A 17,764-nucleotide genomic window follows, 5' to 3' on the forward strand; every position below is an offset into this window, starting at 1 on the left:
GCTCCGTTCACGTATCATAAAACAGTGCCAGATGTCGGCCTCCTTAACGAGATAGCGTCGCCTTGGCGGAACAAGTCGAGGCAGCACCGTTCAATAGTCAAAGTCATTAGGACAGAGTAAGGGACCTCGGCGATTATTGGCAAGCTATCTGCTGTCTTACTGCTTTGGTCCTCTCACGACGACGGCGGAGGCTGCTTCGGGAAAGTCGGCCTGCCCCCACTTCGAAACACCAACACAAGGACGACGGAAAAGCTGACTGTTACAACTATTATTTCTGCCAAAGCTTCTTATTGCTCCCCTATCGATGGCAAAGGGACAAGCACCTTCTCCCCAGAAACGACTTCATCCTCGATAGGCAGCACGTATTAATAGTGAGTGAACGTCTCCGTCCAACGCAAATGAGTATCACGACGTCGCGGAAACAGCGTAGCAACAACAGGCAAAATGGCTGGCTGCTACTATATTTGATCAATGACTTTTGCCTTCGTCGTGAACTTATCAGCGTTAGTATCCGTTGGCTGTTATCTTAACAACGGAAACAGAGGTCAACTATCTAAGTTTGCTAAGCGTAAAACCCGAAGAGTATAGCTCTATTGCAGTGCGTTTGTGGCCTTTAGTGTGTGTACGCGGCAGGACGGAAAAAATTGAGGAACAGACAAAATAGAAAGCAAAGAAAAATCACTGAAAAGATTTTAGCGTGTGCGAATGGGCAACACCCCGTGGGAGACGACAATTGTTATCATTGTTTTCGTTACATACAAAAAAGTGTAGTGAAGTTTTTTTTTGAACGGTTTGTTTATGACCAGGTTCACGCTGCGGGAAAAAGGAACGACCTGAAGATGGTAGTGGTAAAGTCTGTAACTAACTGGTAGCAACAGTTTGTGCTGCCATAGTTGTCCTACCGGCTAAAACGAGAATAGGGACAGATTGAGTGTAGGCAAAGCTATTCAAGGTATGTGAACACTGTAACAATCATAAGGTAGTTATATAAAACATTGATTTGTGAACGGGCTTCAGCTAACCATTCAAAATAGGAGTGACAACCTCGCGAAGCCCGAGTCCGCCCCACGGCTACGGATACCGCGGCGGCCAGGGCTATGCAAACGGACATGCAAATGGGTTCGTCGCCAGTGGGAACCGCGGGAAAGTCCGCTATCCGGATCATTACTATATTAACGGTGCCGGTGGCGGTACAAGCGTCCAGTACGCCGATAGGCCTCTGTACCGGGAAAGTTCATATTCGGACGGTGGATATTCCAATGAAATGACTGAATCTGATTTGGCCCGCTTCAGGTCTGGGTTCGAGCCAGAGATGACCGAAGCGCCGCTGATCCTTGATGGTGGACGTGACGCTCCAAATCACATCCTTACAGGAGAACCGAATTCCCCACCATTTTTGCTGGCCGAAGACGGTGAAGAAATGCTTAAGTACACTATATATGAGCAACGGTCGCCAGGTCAGCGAAATGTCATCGGGACGCTAACGACAGTCAGAGGTAGGTGTTTCTGTTTCTAGTTTAACACTAAATTTTTTGTGTGTGTGTGTCCATCCGCTATATAAGTCGTTAGACATCATTTCAATCGGGTGGCTCTTTCCAGTGCGAAACTAAATATGCCTATGCCATGATTCGAACCGACATTGCTATGTGTCATAGTAGGGAACATAGTAGGAAAACAGGTCCCCACGGCACTATCACGGAAATAAGTAACACTAGAGGCAGCTATAAGAGATAATAGGAGCGAATGACAGATAGCTTTTCAACTTTTGTACTATTGGGTGCTGGTGATTTTCCAGTGTTCCAATAAAGATTTATGTTAATGGCACTAGGACCGCTTTAAAGTTGATCTGAGAAGGGCTAGTAAAAAAAAAAAATAAACTGTCCTTCAAATCCGAACAGTTACCGCCTGGTCTTCGCTAAACGTTTTGGTTTATCCGAATGGTACTTTTCCATCCGTCTTTCTCATTCTAAATACTCGAACCTTAAACGTATACAATACTGCTTTTATGAAGAGCAAAAGACAATGGAAATTTTTTTCGGCAGTGACAGAACGGATGTACTTGTCTACGTTTACTTGATTTTGGGATCTAGTAAGTTTTTCTATAAAATTGCCGAAAATATTATAGCGCAATGATATATTACGATTCAGGCTTGGCCGGTTTCACTTGGCGCACAACACGTTTAAACTAATTTTCTAAAGGAACTCTAACTTCGGTTTTTATCGTATTCGGTCCCTAGAATGAATATTTAGACTGCAATGAATGAAATAAAACGTATGTTTTATTTAGATCATTAGCATTAAACATTCTGCTGCAGATGTTCGAAATTATTATTGTTCTAGATAAGACATTACTCATAACGGTAGAGTATCGACTGACAGACGTCAACGTTTGTCACTGAGGTGCATCTTTGCTCAGTTTCGGTTTTTAAACATTTCAGTAGTCGTCAGTTGTTTGCCGTGGGCAAAATCCTATTTGGAACCTCTATGTCAAACCCACATGTTTAAAAGGATCTTTTTTCCTGTCTGCATTTTTTTCAAGTAGCCGTCACACAGGACTGGCCAATTTCATTGATCTGGATCGTGCTGTTAGAATGTAATTTTTCGATTCCATCGTCGTCGATAGATTTGTTGACGCTAAGTTACAACGTAATTGTTGCAAAAATTTCCTATGATGTTTTTTTAACGTAGAACTTGTTGACGTCGTCCAGAACGTGGTCTGTGGATATTCTGATACAAGCGTAAATTTTATCTGCTTAGTAGTACGGTACTGTGAACTATTAAGAAATTGTGACTTGTTAAACGATGTACGCACTTGTTTAGACCCGTAGATTGGTGCCGTCAACAGATTCCATCTGCCCTAAAAAATAATAATTATTTTAATTACTAACAAAGATGGTATCGGGTAGAATACTACCGTCTTCTATGTATAAATATCAGGAGCGTGAGTTCACCGATTATTTATATTTGACAGATAATTCTTTCTTGTATTTTTAGAGGCATCAAAGTGTACGCATAAATTGTGGTCTGTCCAATCGAAATATGGAGACCACTCGATAACTCGGATGCGAAACCATAGAGGCTTAATAGTTTCCGCGAGATGTCGAGAAGGAGATTTGTTGCTAGTAGTATTAGTGATTCAGGGTGCACTATTAGGCTGTGTTTCTTTAATACACATCGTTACCTTGGAGCAGAAACTATGCTCGAAGAATTAACACAAGTTTTTCTTTTATTTTTTTTACTTATTTCATCACAGTGGATGATATATCCTCGTTTCAGTTGCGGTGCTTCTTAACCGCTGTGCCTGTCTTATTTGTATATGTCGTTACGTTTCCTGCTACCGTCGACTTACCGATTTAAGGCCTATACTAACCTGCAGAACTACAGAGATAAAATCCATAGACGATCAGCGGCTGCACATAACAATTATATACCATACTTAGTTTAATCGCTTCTGAAGTACTTACAAATCAAATCTTCAGTACATGTCAATATATCTCAAGTTAATCATAATGATACAAAGATAACTGAATAGGCCAACAGATCTGTTGAGAACCGCACCATTTAGACCGGATTAGAGTGCAATGCAGAGAAGCCCCGAGCTGTACCGTCAGTTGCACAAGTTGCATGTTTTTACCCAGTTACTTAATGATACGAGGATGCTTCTTAATCGATTGGGGTTTGGCGGTCGTTGGACTGCAGTCGTATTAGAAGAGCTTGTAAAACAGATATGTCGTCAAGGGATCGCAACAAAGCTGGATTCATTCGGGCGTAAGCTAAAAAAGTGATAAACTAAATCAGCCATACCTTATGATCACATGACTATATAACAGCAGTGCATGCAATTAGTATCTAATGTTGAGACATCCGACGAACACCGCCAACGAACATATTGACTACACGGGTCAGGCTTCTAGGCTTTAGAAGAAAAAATTTTTTTCCTATAACAAGGCTATATCTCATTGAGTTTTTTCGAACCAGCGCAGGGCCACCACCTCACCAATGGCACGTACTGGCATTCAGAAGTAGCGCAACATAACATTCACTCGTTTCTCTCTTTTCCTTTTTTAAATTTATCAGATTTATCTCTAATAGTGAAACAATCTATTCTCCAAACCGTTTTCGTCTGTAAGCTTACATCTCGTGTTGTGACTGTTTTGCGCCTAGACGGCACCTCTTTACGGCAGACCCTATCTGCTCATGCCTGTCACACCATCCAGAGATACAGCATCCCCAGGGGTTTTTTTGAACGGTATGGCTAGATATCTAGAAATCTTGCGCACCGTAGCTCCGTCGTGAATCCGGTTACGATGCGAAACTAGACCTACGTCCGCTGTAGCTGTAGCGCTCAATCTGCTAGCTTCCTAGCTTTATGCTTCCAACCCGTGGGATAGAAACCTTACTCGTACTTTATACTTTTGTTTCAATGTCGTTATATAGGGTATCTCAGTTTGCTCACTGTTCTATAGATTTTATTGCTTGGATCAAACACGTCGTAACGAATAGTATAGTTCTGTATGAGGGTGTCGAAAAAGAAACTTGGAAATCTTAATACACTAAATACAGTTGATAGATTGATGCCTGTTAACGAAGTAAGAGCTGTCGCAGATTCGTTATTAGGGTAATGCTCTTTTTGAACATCTTTCTATACCTGCTCTCATATTTGTGAATAGTTCCTTTGATTATATCATTTTGCTTATATAAAAGAATTAGAAAGCATTGACGTAGCAAAAAAGGGGGAAAGTAATTGTATTCATTGTTCATTTGGTCGAAAAGAGACATCGTTTATTTGAGCAGGGGCACGCACCCTTCGGTAATGGATATACTGAATAAAGCAGAGCTTTTATCCATTACTACTCCCATGTTAATCTTACAGTGGTTTCATCCTTGGACAGATGCGATCGTACTTGTTCTCACTATTATATGTCTGAGAAGCTGGCATGATCAGAGTGTTCTCCAAATTCGTGCATTTCGCCTTATCGGATTGATCAGCTAAAACGTATCCTAACTACATGTTTGAAGACGGTACCAATCGCAGTGCAAAACATTGATTGAAAAATATCAAACGGAGTCACCGTTTCTTTTGCTGAATAGATAAAACTATCTTACGAAATTGTCCGACCGAAAATATCGATTACTGATGATATATTGGCAACAATGGCGTACCACTTACCTTGTAACCTGACTGTTGCAGGCGGATTCGTATTTGGCGACCAGACACTTTGAGGTGGTGAAGCTTTTATTCTTATAGCGTAAAATACGCTGGAACAGTGATTGTTTTGGTGTTATTGATACGGTAGAGATACGAACTTCGGTTGTAGCATAGTATATATATGGTGTAGTATGAGTCATTGTATGCAAAATTCGATTTATCGAAGGAGAGTTCTGTGCATTTATTTGCACGTTCCAGAGAATTAACTTATTTCACTATTGGTACATACAGGGCACGTCGGAAAAACGTAGGCACAGTGTAGTGTAAGTGTTGGAACTCTGCCAGAAGCTCAAACACTGGTCACAGATGAGTACCGAGTAGAAATCCCCAATCGAAGGATAGATAGAGACAAAAATGAAATATTTACGAGCTTGCAAGGTGGCTTCCTCGTTGTTTGACAAATAGACGCGAACAAATCCTGTAATATAATCAAGAATACCCGTTAAAAAATTATGCTATCTGTTAGAGTAACAAAATTTTCGAGGTCAGTTGTTTTTATTCGCTTGCAATAATTCAATTGAGATTCTACGTATGGCGCTAATTTTGTTTTCCGCTTGACCTCCTCATCGTCGTCGATCCTTGCCATCATGATTCATTCACGATTGGCACGGCTTTTTCGTTCATACCAATTCGAGACAAGACGAGATCTTCCTTTCTGTGCTGGTAAAAATGTACTAAATTAGTTAGCTACCTTGGTTTACACTTCCAAGGCAAAATTACCAGGATTATTTGGTCTGCGATTTTTAATCCAAGTAGATAGTTTTTTTTTTTTTTTTTGGTAAGAAAATGTATGGCAGCTTCTTCACAAGCTGTTGAGTAAAATGTTCCAATTAAAAATATCGTTCTTTTTTCGTTGTTGTTTAAGGCTAGCGGGTGAGTGTTGTGGATTTACATATCCTTACACATTAAAACCAGAAACGCCGACATACCTCAGTTCGGATTTTTAGGGGCACAGTTTTCTAGTGGATTTTTAAAAATGAATTAGGAATTAAAACTAGGGAGACTCGTTTAATGTATACGAGTATCGTCATTCGTTGTAATTGTTCAACGCTTCAACGGTTGTTGCTTAAGCTCAGCAAATAAATTTCGGACACTTCAATGATTGTGTGAAACCCTTACAGGACGGCTCGTAGTCTAAGGAAATTGTAATGGTGTCATCCTCATGGGCGATAAACACTTGCCGATCGATAGATTTCAGACATTTCGAAAGACGAATGTATCTCTCTCTCTCTCTCTCTCTCTCTGATTTCGTGTTTAGTAATGTTCATAACATTGAGACGATTTCGAGGCCGAGAGCTTTGAAAATGTTGATTGGCCTGTGTCGTAATAGAGGACTTTTAAAAAGAAAGACAAACTTGTCTTCTGTCAAGCTTAGTTCGTAAATATTTGCGACAGTCCCGGAGCTTTCCGTTTCCTCGATGTGTAATTGTCGTCGTTCTAAGAACACAGCCATACTAAATCTTACGGCGGCGGCCTTATTATACTTTCTGAGAGCGGTATTGGAATAATTAGTCTTACCAATCGGTTCACGCTTGATTACCGACATGTGATTTAATATTAGGATGTTTTTATAACCTGTTTTGATTTCGACAGGAATTCCACTGAACGAGTTAAGGCCGGCTTTAAGTCAGTTAGCCAAGGGCCAGTCATTCTATTTTTACAATGACCGGACAAACCTCGACGTCAAGAACGAGTCCTTAGCGATTGACCGGATTTTTAAGAACAAGGCTCTCGTTATACGATTTCCTCAGAGGACGGATTCCCCAGCGAACGATGGTAAGTTATAAGATGATGTCCTGGCTGAACAAGTGACGCGTTATTACTGTATCTCGGACAAAATATTATCTTCACAACAGCACAAATGAAGGTTTGCTAGGGCAGACATTTGTAATATTTTTTTTGGTCCTTAAAACAAACAGAACTTTACCCGAACGATGCGTGGCGTTAGGAGAATGATTTCGTTTACTATTGTAAGTACAAATATAATTAATTTTTCGATAGTAGCGCACCGTAGAGCCATGGCGCCGATCGTTGTGGTCCAGCGCTGGGCCGCAGTTTACCTCACTTCGACACTTTAGCACACAATTGCCAGCGGATAATATAAGAATAGTTGTGGCTTAGCAGGATAAAAGTCATCGTTGAAACAATTTTTTCCTTACTTTACTGCCTTCCGTTGTCGCTGTTCCGCATTTGCATCTTACCACAGTGGCAGGGCGTAGTGCCCGATCAATATTAACCGTCAATTGCATTGCTACGACAATATGGATAAGTTAGCAGTGTCGGTGAGCAGTACATTATGACAGTAAGTGCTTTTATTGAACGAAAACTGTTGCCTAAACGAAAGGTATCAAGAGATAGTCGTGACCATGAGATATGCCAAGGCATAGTTTTTATTAGGAATCGCCCCCCTACGGGAGTCTTTGTTGTGCAAGAGCTAGGATTACGGGCGGTCCGGTCGTATGCGTTGTATCTAGGCATGGGACTCGTAGACGATGTGTGGACCCGAGACCACATATATTATTCTTTTCCTATTCGCACAGTAACGCATTAGTTTTTTTTCCGTTAGGTATTCTCAGCGGTACGTATTCTACTAATATGAAGGTATAGCTTGCTGTCGTCCGACATCAACGCAAAGTCCATGCACCCTTTCGCTGGGGAGTTGTTTTGCAGTGAATACAAATAGCTGCCTGTGCCCGGCGATTCGAGCAAACTCATTATACCGTTCATAGAGAGTAAATGGCTAACAGTTGTATTAAGTCACACGCCTTTAATTGTATTGCAATTGAATGTATATAGCAACAACGCGCCGGACCCACAGAAAGCGTATGCTCATTAACCGAAATAAACACGTTACCGCCCCCATCATCCACAAAATGACTAGAGCAGCTCGCTGCGATTGAGAGATTAGCATTGATCTCACATAGGTTTTTCTTAGCAGACTCTCGGCCGGGAGCATTTCACAGCTTTCGACCCTTAGCATTCGTAGGACAAAGCTATGAAATGCACGTACTTGGCCTTGTAGCCGTGCATCGTTCACAGTTTTGGTAGCGCTGGAGATGTCTGTTTCGTTTCAAAGACTACTTATACTGGAAACGTAAATTTAGAAATGAATTACTTGAAGTTCCGTTGTTGAAAAGAAAACTGGATGTAAAATTTTCTAAGTTCCTGCGCTAAAAGGACACATTTAGATAAGCTATTGTTGTAGATCAATTTCGGCAGCGAGTAAAGTTGGTTTATTATACTTTCTTTAACTCATAATGGCTTATTCTGTTTACGGCAGCCTCGCGTGTACAAATATATATTAGAGTTACAAAGAGCTTAAAACTCGACACGTATAACACGTATAATGGATGATGAAATGAAAAAAAAAGGAATATGTGCAACTATTAATAATCAATAGTAAATTCAAGTCAAATAGACTTCAACTAATGCACATATTTTTAAGTTACAGTTTTTTTTATCCGTACGTATTTAGCTAGGTAAACGTTGGCTAAAAGCAGACTTCGAGTTCAGAAGCGTTATTTGTAGGTCCACAGCTAGAAAGAAAGGAGACTTTCGGCTCAACCACGACACGCGTCAACTGGAAACCTTTGTAACTAAAGGCCTATTGTTTTTATAGCTGTCGACGTTTTTTGCCACTGTTATAAGTCTGCTTTTGCTCACAACTTACAGTGATCGTTCTGTCTTCATTTCCTATTTCGCAACGTATGCTTTTTCCGAACAATAATAAAACACAAAATGTTCATTGTCACGTGCTGTTACTTTTCTTGCATCTCGTTGCGGCTCCGTCTGCATCGTCAACAACGATGAGGCTTCTCAAATACAGCACGTAACAGTGTTCCAGTGTCAGGTATTTTGGCCAACGTCACTCAACATGATGAACAGAGAAGGGCGATAGATGAAACGTCTAATGAGGCTGAGCCAATGAAAGAAGTGGATGAATTCGACGACGAAATAACAGGGGCCGCACCTCAGGACCCCATACATCTGCCACCGCCCGATACAGTTTTGTCCGGTAGGTGGGATACTATTGAGCAATAGTGAATTTATTATTGTTATGTGCACGATACTTTGTAAAATACAATAGCAGTAGTAATTGATATTAAGTACTTCTGCTACTATCTTTCATAATAACAGTAGTATTAATAACCCTCCGTCAATATATAATGAATATAAAGTTAAGAATAATTTTCGACTTCGACACGCACTTAGGGGCACCGCTTGTATATTTGCTTGTCCATTTGTCGAAGGCACTAAAGTATAACATTGTCTGAGTGTTGGGATATATGAGCATATCATGCATTGTGCCAGAATCCTTTAACCTGTGGTACATTATCGGACTTCCGGTTTTTGAAGAACTTCATGAGGTGAATTTGGTGTCGGGCCGAATAGCAGAGGGTGCTCCTCTAGAGAAAACCCAGAAGATAGAAAAAAGTGAAGAAGATGAACTTGTCCCACCGGCTCCTGAATTGCCATTGTCTCCGTCAGCCGGCAAAAGCTCGAGCAACAATTCTGGCAACTCGTCGACGCATTCGGTTGAAAGGGGTCCCTCAAGCACGCGTAGTGGAGGTTCATACGGTACGTAGATGTTTACGTTCCACGCTGTTTTTCACACTTCGCGACCATATAGATTATTAGGTAAGGACAGCAGGGAGCTGATACGAAGCCTTCGGATCAACTTTCAAATCGCCGTATGCTAAGGCCTTTAATCAAAGGTAAATCAGCTCGACCCATAATATGAGCAGGATTAGGTAGCTCTGATAAAGATCGGCTTCACCGAATTGGACATGTTTGATTAGTTACACACGAGCGATCGAAGCTTGTAGGAGTTCCACTTGTAGCGAGAATTTACATGCAATAATAGCTGCCGACACCATACGGGAACAACTGTCACTGTTGTATGTATACATACCGCTACTGCGAATTGTCATGGTACATGTACACTTCGAAAACTATTAGGTGAAGTTCATATATCTATATAATTAAAGCCTATCGATCGAAATTGGAAGTAAGCTTAATATGGCAAAGGAGAACACCTGCCGACGAAAGTCAGCCTCGAAAACAAACACAATTAAAGATTTTTTTAAATTTAAAGTAAATTAAACGACACTACGTTCATCGTCATCATCAGTTAGCTTGCGGTCTATAGTATGAGCGGCCTGTCCATGCTCTAGCAATTAAAATGAAAAAAGCTCAGTTTAGCGAAACGTTTTCTCCTCGAGAAGCAACGAGTCGAGTGCAATGCATCATCGCCTACTGACGATAGCATTTGAAATTTGTCTTATGAAGTCAACACGATAACACTAACATATTTCTATCGAATAGCTTTTCGAGAATAGGTACTATTCGGCCACCGAGAAAAACTTTTGTATTGGCCTAGATTTTTAGCTGACGATATTCCAGAAGCCGACGGTTGCAGTCATTCCGCCTGAGACACTCTTGACTCCTATCAAGAATTAGCTTTGAAGATTTTGCTTTGTCTGGTCTCTTCAGTGTACATCTATAGCTGTAATTTGTTTAAGAGCTAATTTCAAGAAACTGGCGCACGCGCGCCATTTTTTCCACTGTTGCTGACTAAAAATCAATAGAAAATACGGATTGGAACCCCTTTCAACCTTGCTGCGGTATAGAAATCTACAGCTTCATATTCGTTATCAAAGTTGACGTGGGACATAAAAGTAGCGCATCAAAAAAAAAAAAAAATCCGAGCCATTGTTTCTACACATACGATTATAGAAAATTAAATGTAATTTTGCTTCACTTTGAAATTTGCCCTTGCTGTGACATTTCGAGCATTCAAATGTTCATAGGCTTGCCCTCAGAAACCAATATCAGATCAGGGAGACAACAGTAAGCCGGTTATTAGTATCCGAAAACATAAACGAACGCATTGTGTTCGTACTGGTAGAACAGATGTCGCATACGACATTGTGCGCGCTCTCTGATCAAGTTGCAGCCGTCACTTATTTCCTGCGCGTCTTTTGAACGTAATAATAACTCCTCTTACAGTCTAAAGTTTGTCGTCCCAAAACGTCCGTCGTGAGCCGTCAACCGAATGGAGAAGTCAAGACTGAATCTAGATACGAAGCCATGCGTGGCAAAAAGAGGCGGAAGTATTGCTTCAGGTCTCCGACTGATTGATGCTACACGATCGAGTTTATTGTATTACGCATTGCGATATTTGCTTATAACCAATAAGGGGCCATATTTCTAATTTATCTCAGTCCCATGCGTCGAAGCAACGCGAGCTGTGTCTGAGTGCGCTTTACCATTTTGAATCCTCCAAACCCATTGCCTAATCATAGACGCGGCAGAAGGAGCGAGATAGTGAAAGAATAACTCCTTTCCTCGAGCCGGCCCTGGCCACTCCAGTGGAAAAAACCGGCGAAGTAGTGATGTTAGTAAACGAAGAGCAAGCGTAGTCTTCTGCCGGGACTTTCGCTGCGTACAAATAGCTTCAAGCTACTTGACGCTAGAGTGTCGCGGGGACGACACAATAATTGCGTCAATTTTTTTAAAAATTACGTAAGTACGTATTTCACTGTGAAACAGTGAACTCAAAAGAACCTTTTGGTTGTTAACGTTATTCACGGCACTTGCGCTGTCAGTCTAAATGTAAAAAACACAATTCGCGTGGTGACGCGTCTGCAAGTTTATAAATTATGTAAACAAATATTGGACTTCGTGAATTTACCACCTGGTACACGTTCTACAGAGGTTACCCTATGTATCAGACCCAGTCGAATACGCTGCATAAATTGCTTCGAACGATTATAAACCGTATTTTAATAAATGCCATATCAAACGATTGAAGCCGATACGGACAGAAGGGTTAGAAACACTACAAAGGGCGTGTTACAATAGAGGTAAGAGAACTTTAATGTTAGTGTGAAGTACTCTATGTATCGTACTATGCGACGCATCTGGGAATGGAAAAAGCTTTTTTCCATTCAACGATGCGTTGTGAAGTCTTAGCGAACGTAGGTGTGTGGACGCTTTACAATGAATTTTCCACAACTCGGGATGAGGAAAAGTCTTTTGAATATATATAATGAAGTAAGTACTGTCCTCCTGCCCGAATCGAGAGCTTGTTGTGCTTAATCAAACGTGACTGGTTATGAAAATGAATGCATTATAAAAATCACTAGGTACGTTATATGGTACTAATATAATGCAAAGAAGCTATAGATTAGAATTCCATTACCTTCCCTCTATCATAAATGATATCGATATTGTGCACCATATTATTAATTTATTTAACCGTACCGTTTATCATCTACGGACGCTTCAGTAGAAAAAGAACTGGTCTTGGTGATCCCCAGCCGTCTATGATCGCTTACTTCCTTCGAAATCTATCGAGCAGTCCTTCGTATATCGCCTGCGACTCGGCTAGTTTTCCATTAGAAACAATGTGTGAAACGATCTTTTCTAAAGAGAGTTTATTAACCTAGCAACACTTTTACCGTTCGACGCTGCCTTAACTTGCATTGCAGATCGATTTGACAACAATAAAAGGAAAAAATGGCTATTTTCAAGGTTCCTTTTACTACACAATGCAAACCTAAATAAGTGTTTTTCCATTAATCTTTTCCTCATAATCTTTCCTGTGTGATGACATGCGTGCATAGCTCAGGGGGGGGGATACCCCCCACACCCCCAGATAGCCATTCGATTGTTTTGTTGACACTGTCCATGGAACATGATGCCCGTTCCAGTAGAGCAGACTTCTGTAGTCTCCAAATGCTTCGTCCTCAATCTAAGGACTGTATAGGGTTTGTTTTTTACCTCATACAGTTTTGCGTGCAGTCTAATTTGCCTTCTAATTATTGTTGATACCACTACTTCATCTGTGAAGCAGCTTGTTAATAGTTACTATATATGTGAATGATCATGTTTAATTTATGATGGTTACTTAACTGGCCTTGGTAGGTTGTTCAAGTAATGGCATATCGTTTGATCATGCGTAAGAATACAACAGCCAGCTGTTCTTACCATCCCTACACTGAGGAGATTACTGAAGCTTATTGTAACGATGAGCTGCTGATAACAGGACGGGCATTAACTAAGCTCGGCTGATGTGCGACCTCACAGCGGGGAAGTGCCTCGTCGATGAGAGAACGCTACGTGACAGTCGTTGAGACTATCGCGATAAAGTGCAGAGTATAACGGCAGCGGCTTTCGACATCATAGCCAGCAAGTAAGTAAGATATTGTTTTGACCGAATCGTCAAGGTCGCTTACGAGCATCGTATGATACACCTAATGGAGCGCTAACAAATGGTAGGTCTTACGATACCTTAAACTCCGATCATCACGATAAAATGCTCATCTCAGTAATACGTTGGCTAAAATCAAGGACGTGAGAAACTACGGAGTTATTTTGCTTATATATAGACTGAGTTTTTAAACTTACTTTATAAAAACATCAATTTTTTTTAGAATCCGATGTGGCGGCGCGTACCGAATCAAGCTTGGCCATTCTTTTTTTTTATGGGAAGTTAGACTTGTTGATGTCTGTTATCTTTTTAGCATAAGCTTTCGAAGTCATTGCAACTGCGAATGTTCCTGAAACGCGTTATCAGATCATCGTAGACGAACCAGATATCGTAAAGGAGTCTGTCTTCAAGTCTCTTGCCTAGCGTGCCTGAGCTAGCCACTGAATGCAGTCACATTATATTCTCGCAGTGATTAACTTCAATATTTTCAAAGCTAAGAAACGATACTGACAAACATTAAATCGCTAGTTCTACTAATGTTCATTTTGCCGATCGAACCAACGAGTGCAAACGATTGAAATTGGTACTACTAAACGGTACAACTATCATATTTAAACGCGTACGTTGAATACATCATATTGGAACTATTTACACCGAAGAAAGTTTCTACAACTTGACGGCTGGTGTCGGCACGCCTATTAATTACGATACTAGCAAGCTTACTTTCTCGAAGAGGGGGCTATCCATGTTGTCTTAAAGTATCACCCATATCTTGCTAAGAGTAGCAGAAGCGTCGGTCAGGCAGGCTGCCAGGTTTTACCTGCAGGAACGCGTATTATTAGGAGAAGAGAAACTCTATTCGCAATCCGAGCGAACAGAGTTTCCCTTCGAGCAGGGGCGGCAGCTTGAAAACGTTTATAACGCGTGGAACATGTATCGCTCGTCAGATGCTTTGATCCCCTTCTCTTCATTTTTTAGCCCTCATCTGTTTCTCCGTATTATTCGCCCTTCAGTTCTGCGCCAGCTGCGTGGGGAGTCTGAAGCTTATTTTGGAGGTACAGCTTATTGATAGACGCTAGCAATACGGTAGCGTAGTTCATCTCGAGCTATCGAATACTCTTGCCCATGTCAAAGCGTTGCTAACCGTATAGCAAGCTGGCGCTGATGATAACATCTCTGATTTATATTCGGACTGATAATAACAACAGTGATGACTTTATTGGATCTTTCGCAGTAATATTGCGATTTGCCCCCTGCATGGACAACACCAACGAGCAGAAAGAACGAATAGAGGATGAACTCAGGCATTCTGCTTTAACAAGCTACAGCGGAAACTAGCAATCACTTGTTGTTATGGCGGGTCATCATTTGACAAATAATTAAACAAATTCGATAAATCACATTTACACACCTGTAGCAGGATCGAACAATGTATAGGATCATCGGTCGACAGAGAAACGAAGCAAGATGACGTACTTTAGAGAAGTGTGGTTAGAGTGGACTCAGAGATGCCTTACGTGGCTAACGTAGGCAATGGTGCCTAGCTATCAGAAATAAGTTGCTTACGAAAGCGATTTATTTCAAATAGAGGAGAAATATCCGATTCTATGGTTTTAATCGGTTTCAGCTTTAACGGTAAATTGTACCCCACCACAGATTACCGTCACTGTCAGTGTTAAGTCGATTGTTGAAATGCTCACTTGTCGTAGCAGTTCCAATAAGACGGATGGGTGTTCTTAACGCTGCTAAGGTAGTGCTTTAGTAACTGCTAGATATACGTTTTTTGATCCCTAAACAGCAAAAAAAACACTTTCAACATCGCAATGTTTATTTACCCCCTCGCTGTATGTCGTTCATCATTCTTATTTTGCTCATTGACTGTTCTGTGATTCCGATATGGTTCTACCGCCGACAAGGGACTAAATAACAGAATTTTGCTGCTATTCGCTTCAGAAATCGTATCTTCAACGTGCACGCTATTTACCCCTCTTTAAGGTCTACTTCCGCGTAAGCTAGTGGTGTACCAACACTTGCGGAGGCTCCCCACGGAATCTCCATTGAATATGTGGTCCTTATAATCGTCTAACAATAACCTGATTTTCGCCAAACAACTCATCCCCCTACTAGTACTAAGTAAATTCGAACGGAAGTAAATTTGAAGAAAAAAGAACCCAACTCAATCTCAACCCGTAAGTAGCTTTGAACCACTGCACTGATCTCTCTCGGGCGCTACGGTTCTCGTCACAAGACTCACAAACGCCCACTTACCAACCCTGTATTTACTCGTCGTTCTCTCCGAAGTCGGGATACTGACGATGTGGCTGTGACAACTAATTATCATCAGAGTACTCGGAACACTGCGCCGTTCATGTAGAGATGGCTATACATGTGTGATGATAGCATGGAAACAAAACAAATAACATACTAGTTAATGTGGCATCATAAATGATCTCGACATAATGTAGGCAGTAACAAAAGGCTTCAAACATGCCCGTGTGCCTTACAACTGCGTTTAAAAATAGCTACCGAATCAGAAGTACGTCAACGCTGATCTGCACGTGTTCACTAATACGAATCGCTTCCATACTTCCGATCGCATCCAACCGCTACCTCGCTGTCCCCGTTCCTATAGCTAGAATTGCGTGTCTCATTGTATCGCCCTGATGCTACTGTTCAGTATTGATTCAACGTGCGTGTACTGTCCTCAAAACAGCTGATTCAAATATTCTCATGCCTAGATGTCGCCCATTAGATAAAGGTGCCGTAACGACGATGCTTCAATAGTATTCTGTTTGTAGAACAGATATATCCGGGAAAAAGGAGTCGGATAGAATCGTTCAAGCGCTTTATGTGAAGTTGTCTAACTTTTTATTCTAGTAGTTGTCTCATATGACTATACACGTACAATAGTCGTACGTTAAAAAAGCCAACGTTGATGAAAGCGACAGTTCCTGGTAATAAATAACAGCGCTGTATTCGTGGACTTTACCCGTTCTTATACGCCTTCATGCAGCGTATCGACAATAATGTCCGCCCAGCCAGAGGACGAAATCGTTCGCGATGATAACAAAGGCGTTTGGAATAGGTGTTGCGATTGAAGTCCTAGTTGTGCAGTACAAAACAGTACCGAAAATCATGTTGTTTCGTCGCTAGCAGCGCACCTGTTGATTCCGACGGCAATTAATGTCCTAACGCTGATAAACGTGAACCGCTGAAGATAACAAAGCATTGGCCGTCGAAGCAAACGCCTGCTAGTGACAATGTTCTGACCCGTTATGTTCCATATTGAGCATTTGTTGTTGCCATAACAACTAGCGTTGTTATTTCTTGTCGTCCCTGTTAGTAAGAATTTCGTGGCCCTGCGGTCACCGGCTCGTGACTAACAGCAGCAGCCGGTCGTCTGTGTTGATGGGTTCGTCGATTCTTACGGCATTGCGCCACTGTCTTTTTGCTGTCATTTACTTTCTTCCCTCTGTTGATTTGACAATATAGACCAAGCAGCTCGAACAGAGGAAACACTGGCAAATGTCTATGTTACTGCAGTTAGACTGGTCTGGGATACTGTAGCGTGTTCCTCTAGACAATACATTCGACAGCCGAGTTTTCTTCAGTAAGAAATAAAATACAAACTAGGAATACTGTGAGAGGAGCTTACACAACGTAAATCCTGGACGACACTTTTCGTTAACTTTATTTCTGTGCCTGTCTGTGCAACTCGTCGTTGCGCTGTAGGGCCGTGGCTTTTCTGGCATGAAAATGCATCTAACGAAATGGGAAGAGAAATTTCTTCGCGTATTCTACGTCTGCTCCTGTTGTTGATACTTAATCGTAATCTCCTCTCCTGAAACGCATCGATTTGTTAGGTGAGGCTAGTATAGCGTTTTGTGACGCGCCGGAAATGAAATAATCAATTCCGTCCTATAGACCGATATGTTAGACAAGCGACGTCCAACGGGAACGGGGAAAAAGGCTATATCCTCCTTCTACGAGCGCTAATTAGCATTAAGGGTCCGGAAGCAGAACATAACCTCTTTACTTTTGGCCTTAGCATCAAACTTAATCACAGAAGGCCGTACAAAGTTGGCGCCCAAAACGGTGTTGTTGACGAGGCGTTAAAACCGGCTAAGTTTTTACCACCATCCACATACGCGGTGGTCCTTTCGCGTACTCATCTTTCCACTAACGGACACAAGACATCGACGGCGTTTAGACAGCTATAACATGTAGCAATCTTAACATGATGTCGTGTTGATAATGTTCTTAATAGTAAATGTAGTCTCTTTCGGCGTTTACATAAGGAAGGGTGGTTGGTACTGAACAATCAAGTAAACTTTTATGAA

The 17,764-nt window shown here is 41.4% G+C and overlaps 1 protein-coding gene across 2 annotated transcripts in view; it reads left to right on the plus strand.

The window, feature by feature from the left end:
- The first annotated feature begins 267 nt into the window (after window positions 1-267).
- LOC147753622 (uncharacterized) overlaps window positions 268-17,764 on the plus strand; it is a 46,413-nt gene continuing 28,916 nt past the window's right edge. For both annotated transcript variants that reach the window (XM_086967936.1, XM_086967935.1), the window contains exons 1-4: window positions 268-1,496; window positions 6,803-6,985; window positions 9,036-9,224; window positions 9,566-9,787. In XM_086967936.1, coding sequence (XP_086824062.1) covers window positions 1,265-1,496; window positions 6,803-6,985; window positions 9,036-9,224; window positions 9,566-9,787 — 826 coding nt within the window. In that variant the 5' untranslated portion in view covers window positions 268-1,264. The remainder of the gene's footprint in view (window positions 1,497-6,802; window positions 6,986-9,035; window positions 9,225-9,565; window positions 9,788-17,764) is intronic.

This window comes from Varroa jacobsoni, unplaced genomic scaffold (assembly GCF_002532875.2).
Source record: "Varroa jacobsoni isolate VJ856 unplaced genomic scaffold, vjacob_1.0 scaffold_342, whole genome shotgun sequence".
Classification (NCBI taxonomy): Eukaryota; Metazoa; Arthropoda; class Arachnida; order Mesostigmata; family Varroidae; genus Varroa; species Varroa jacobsoni.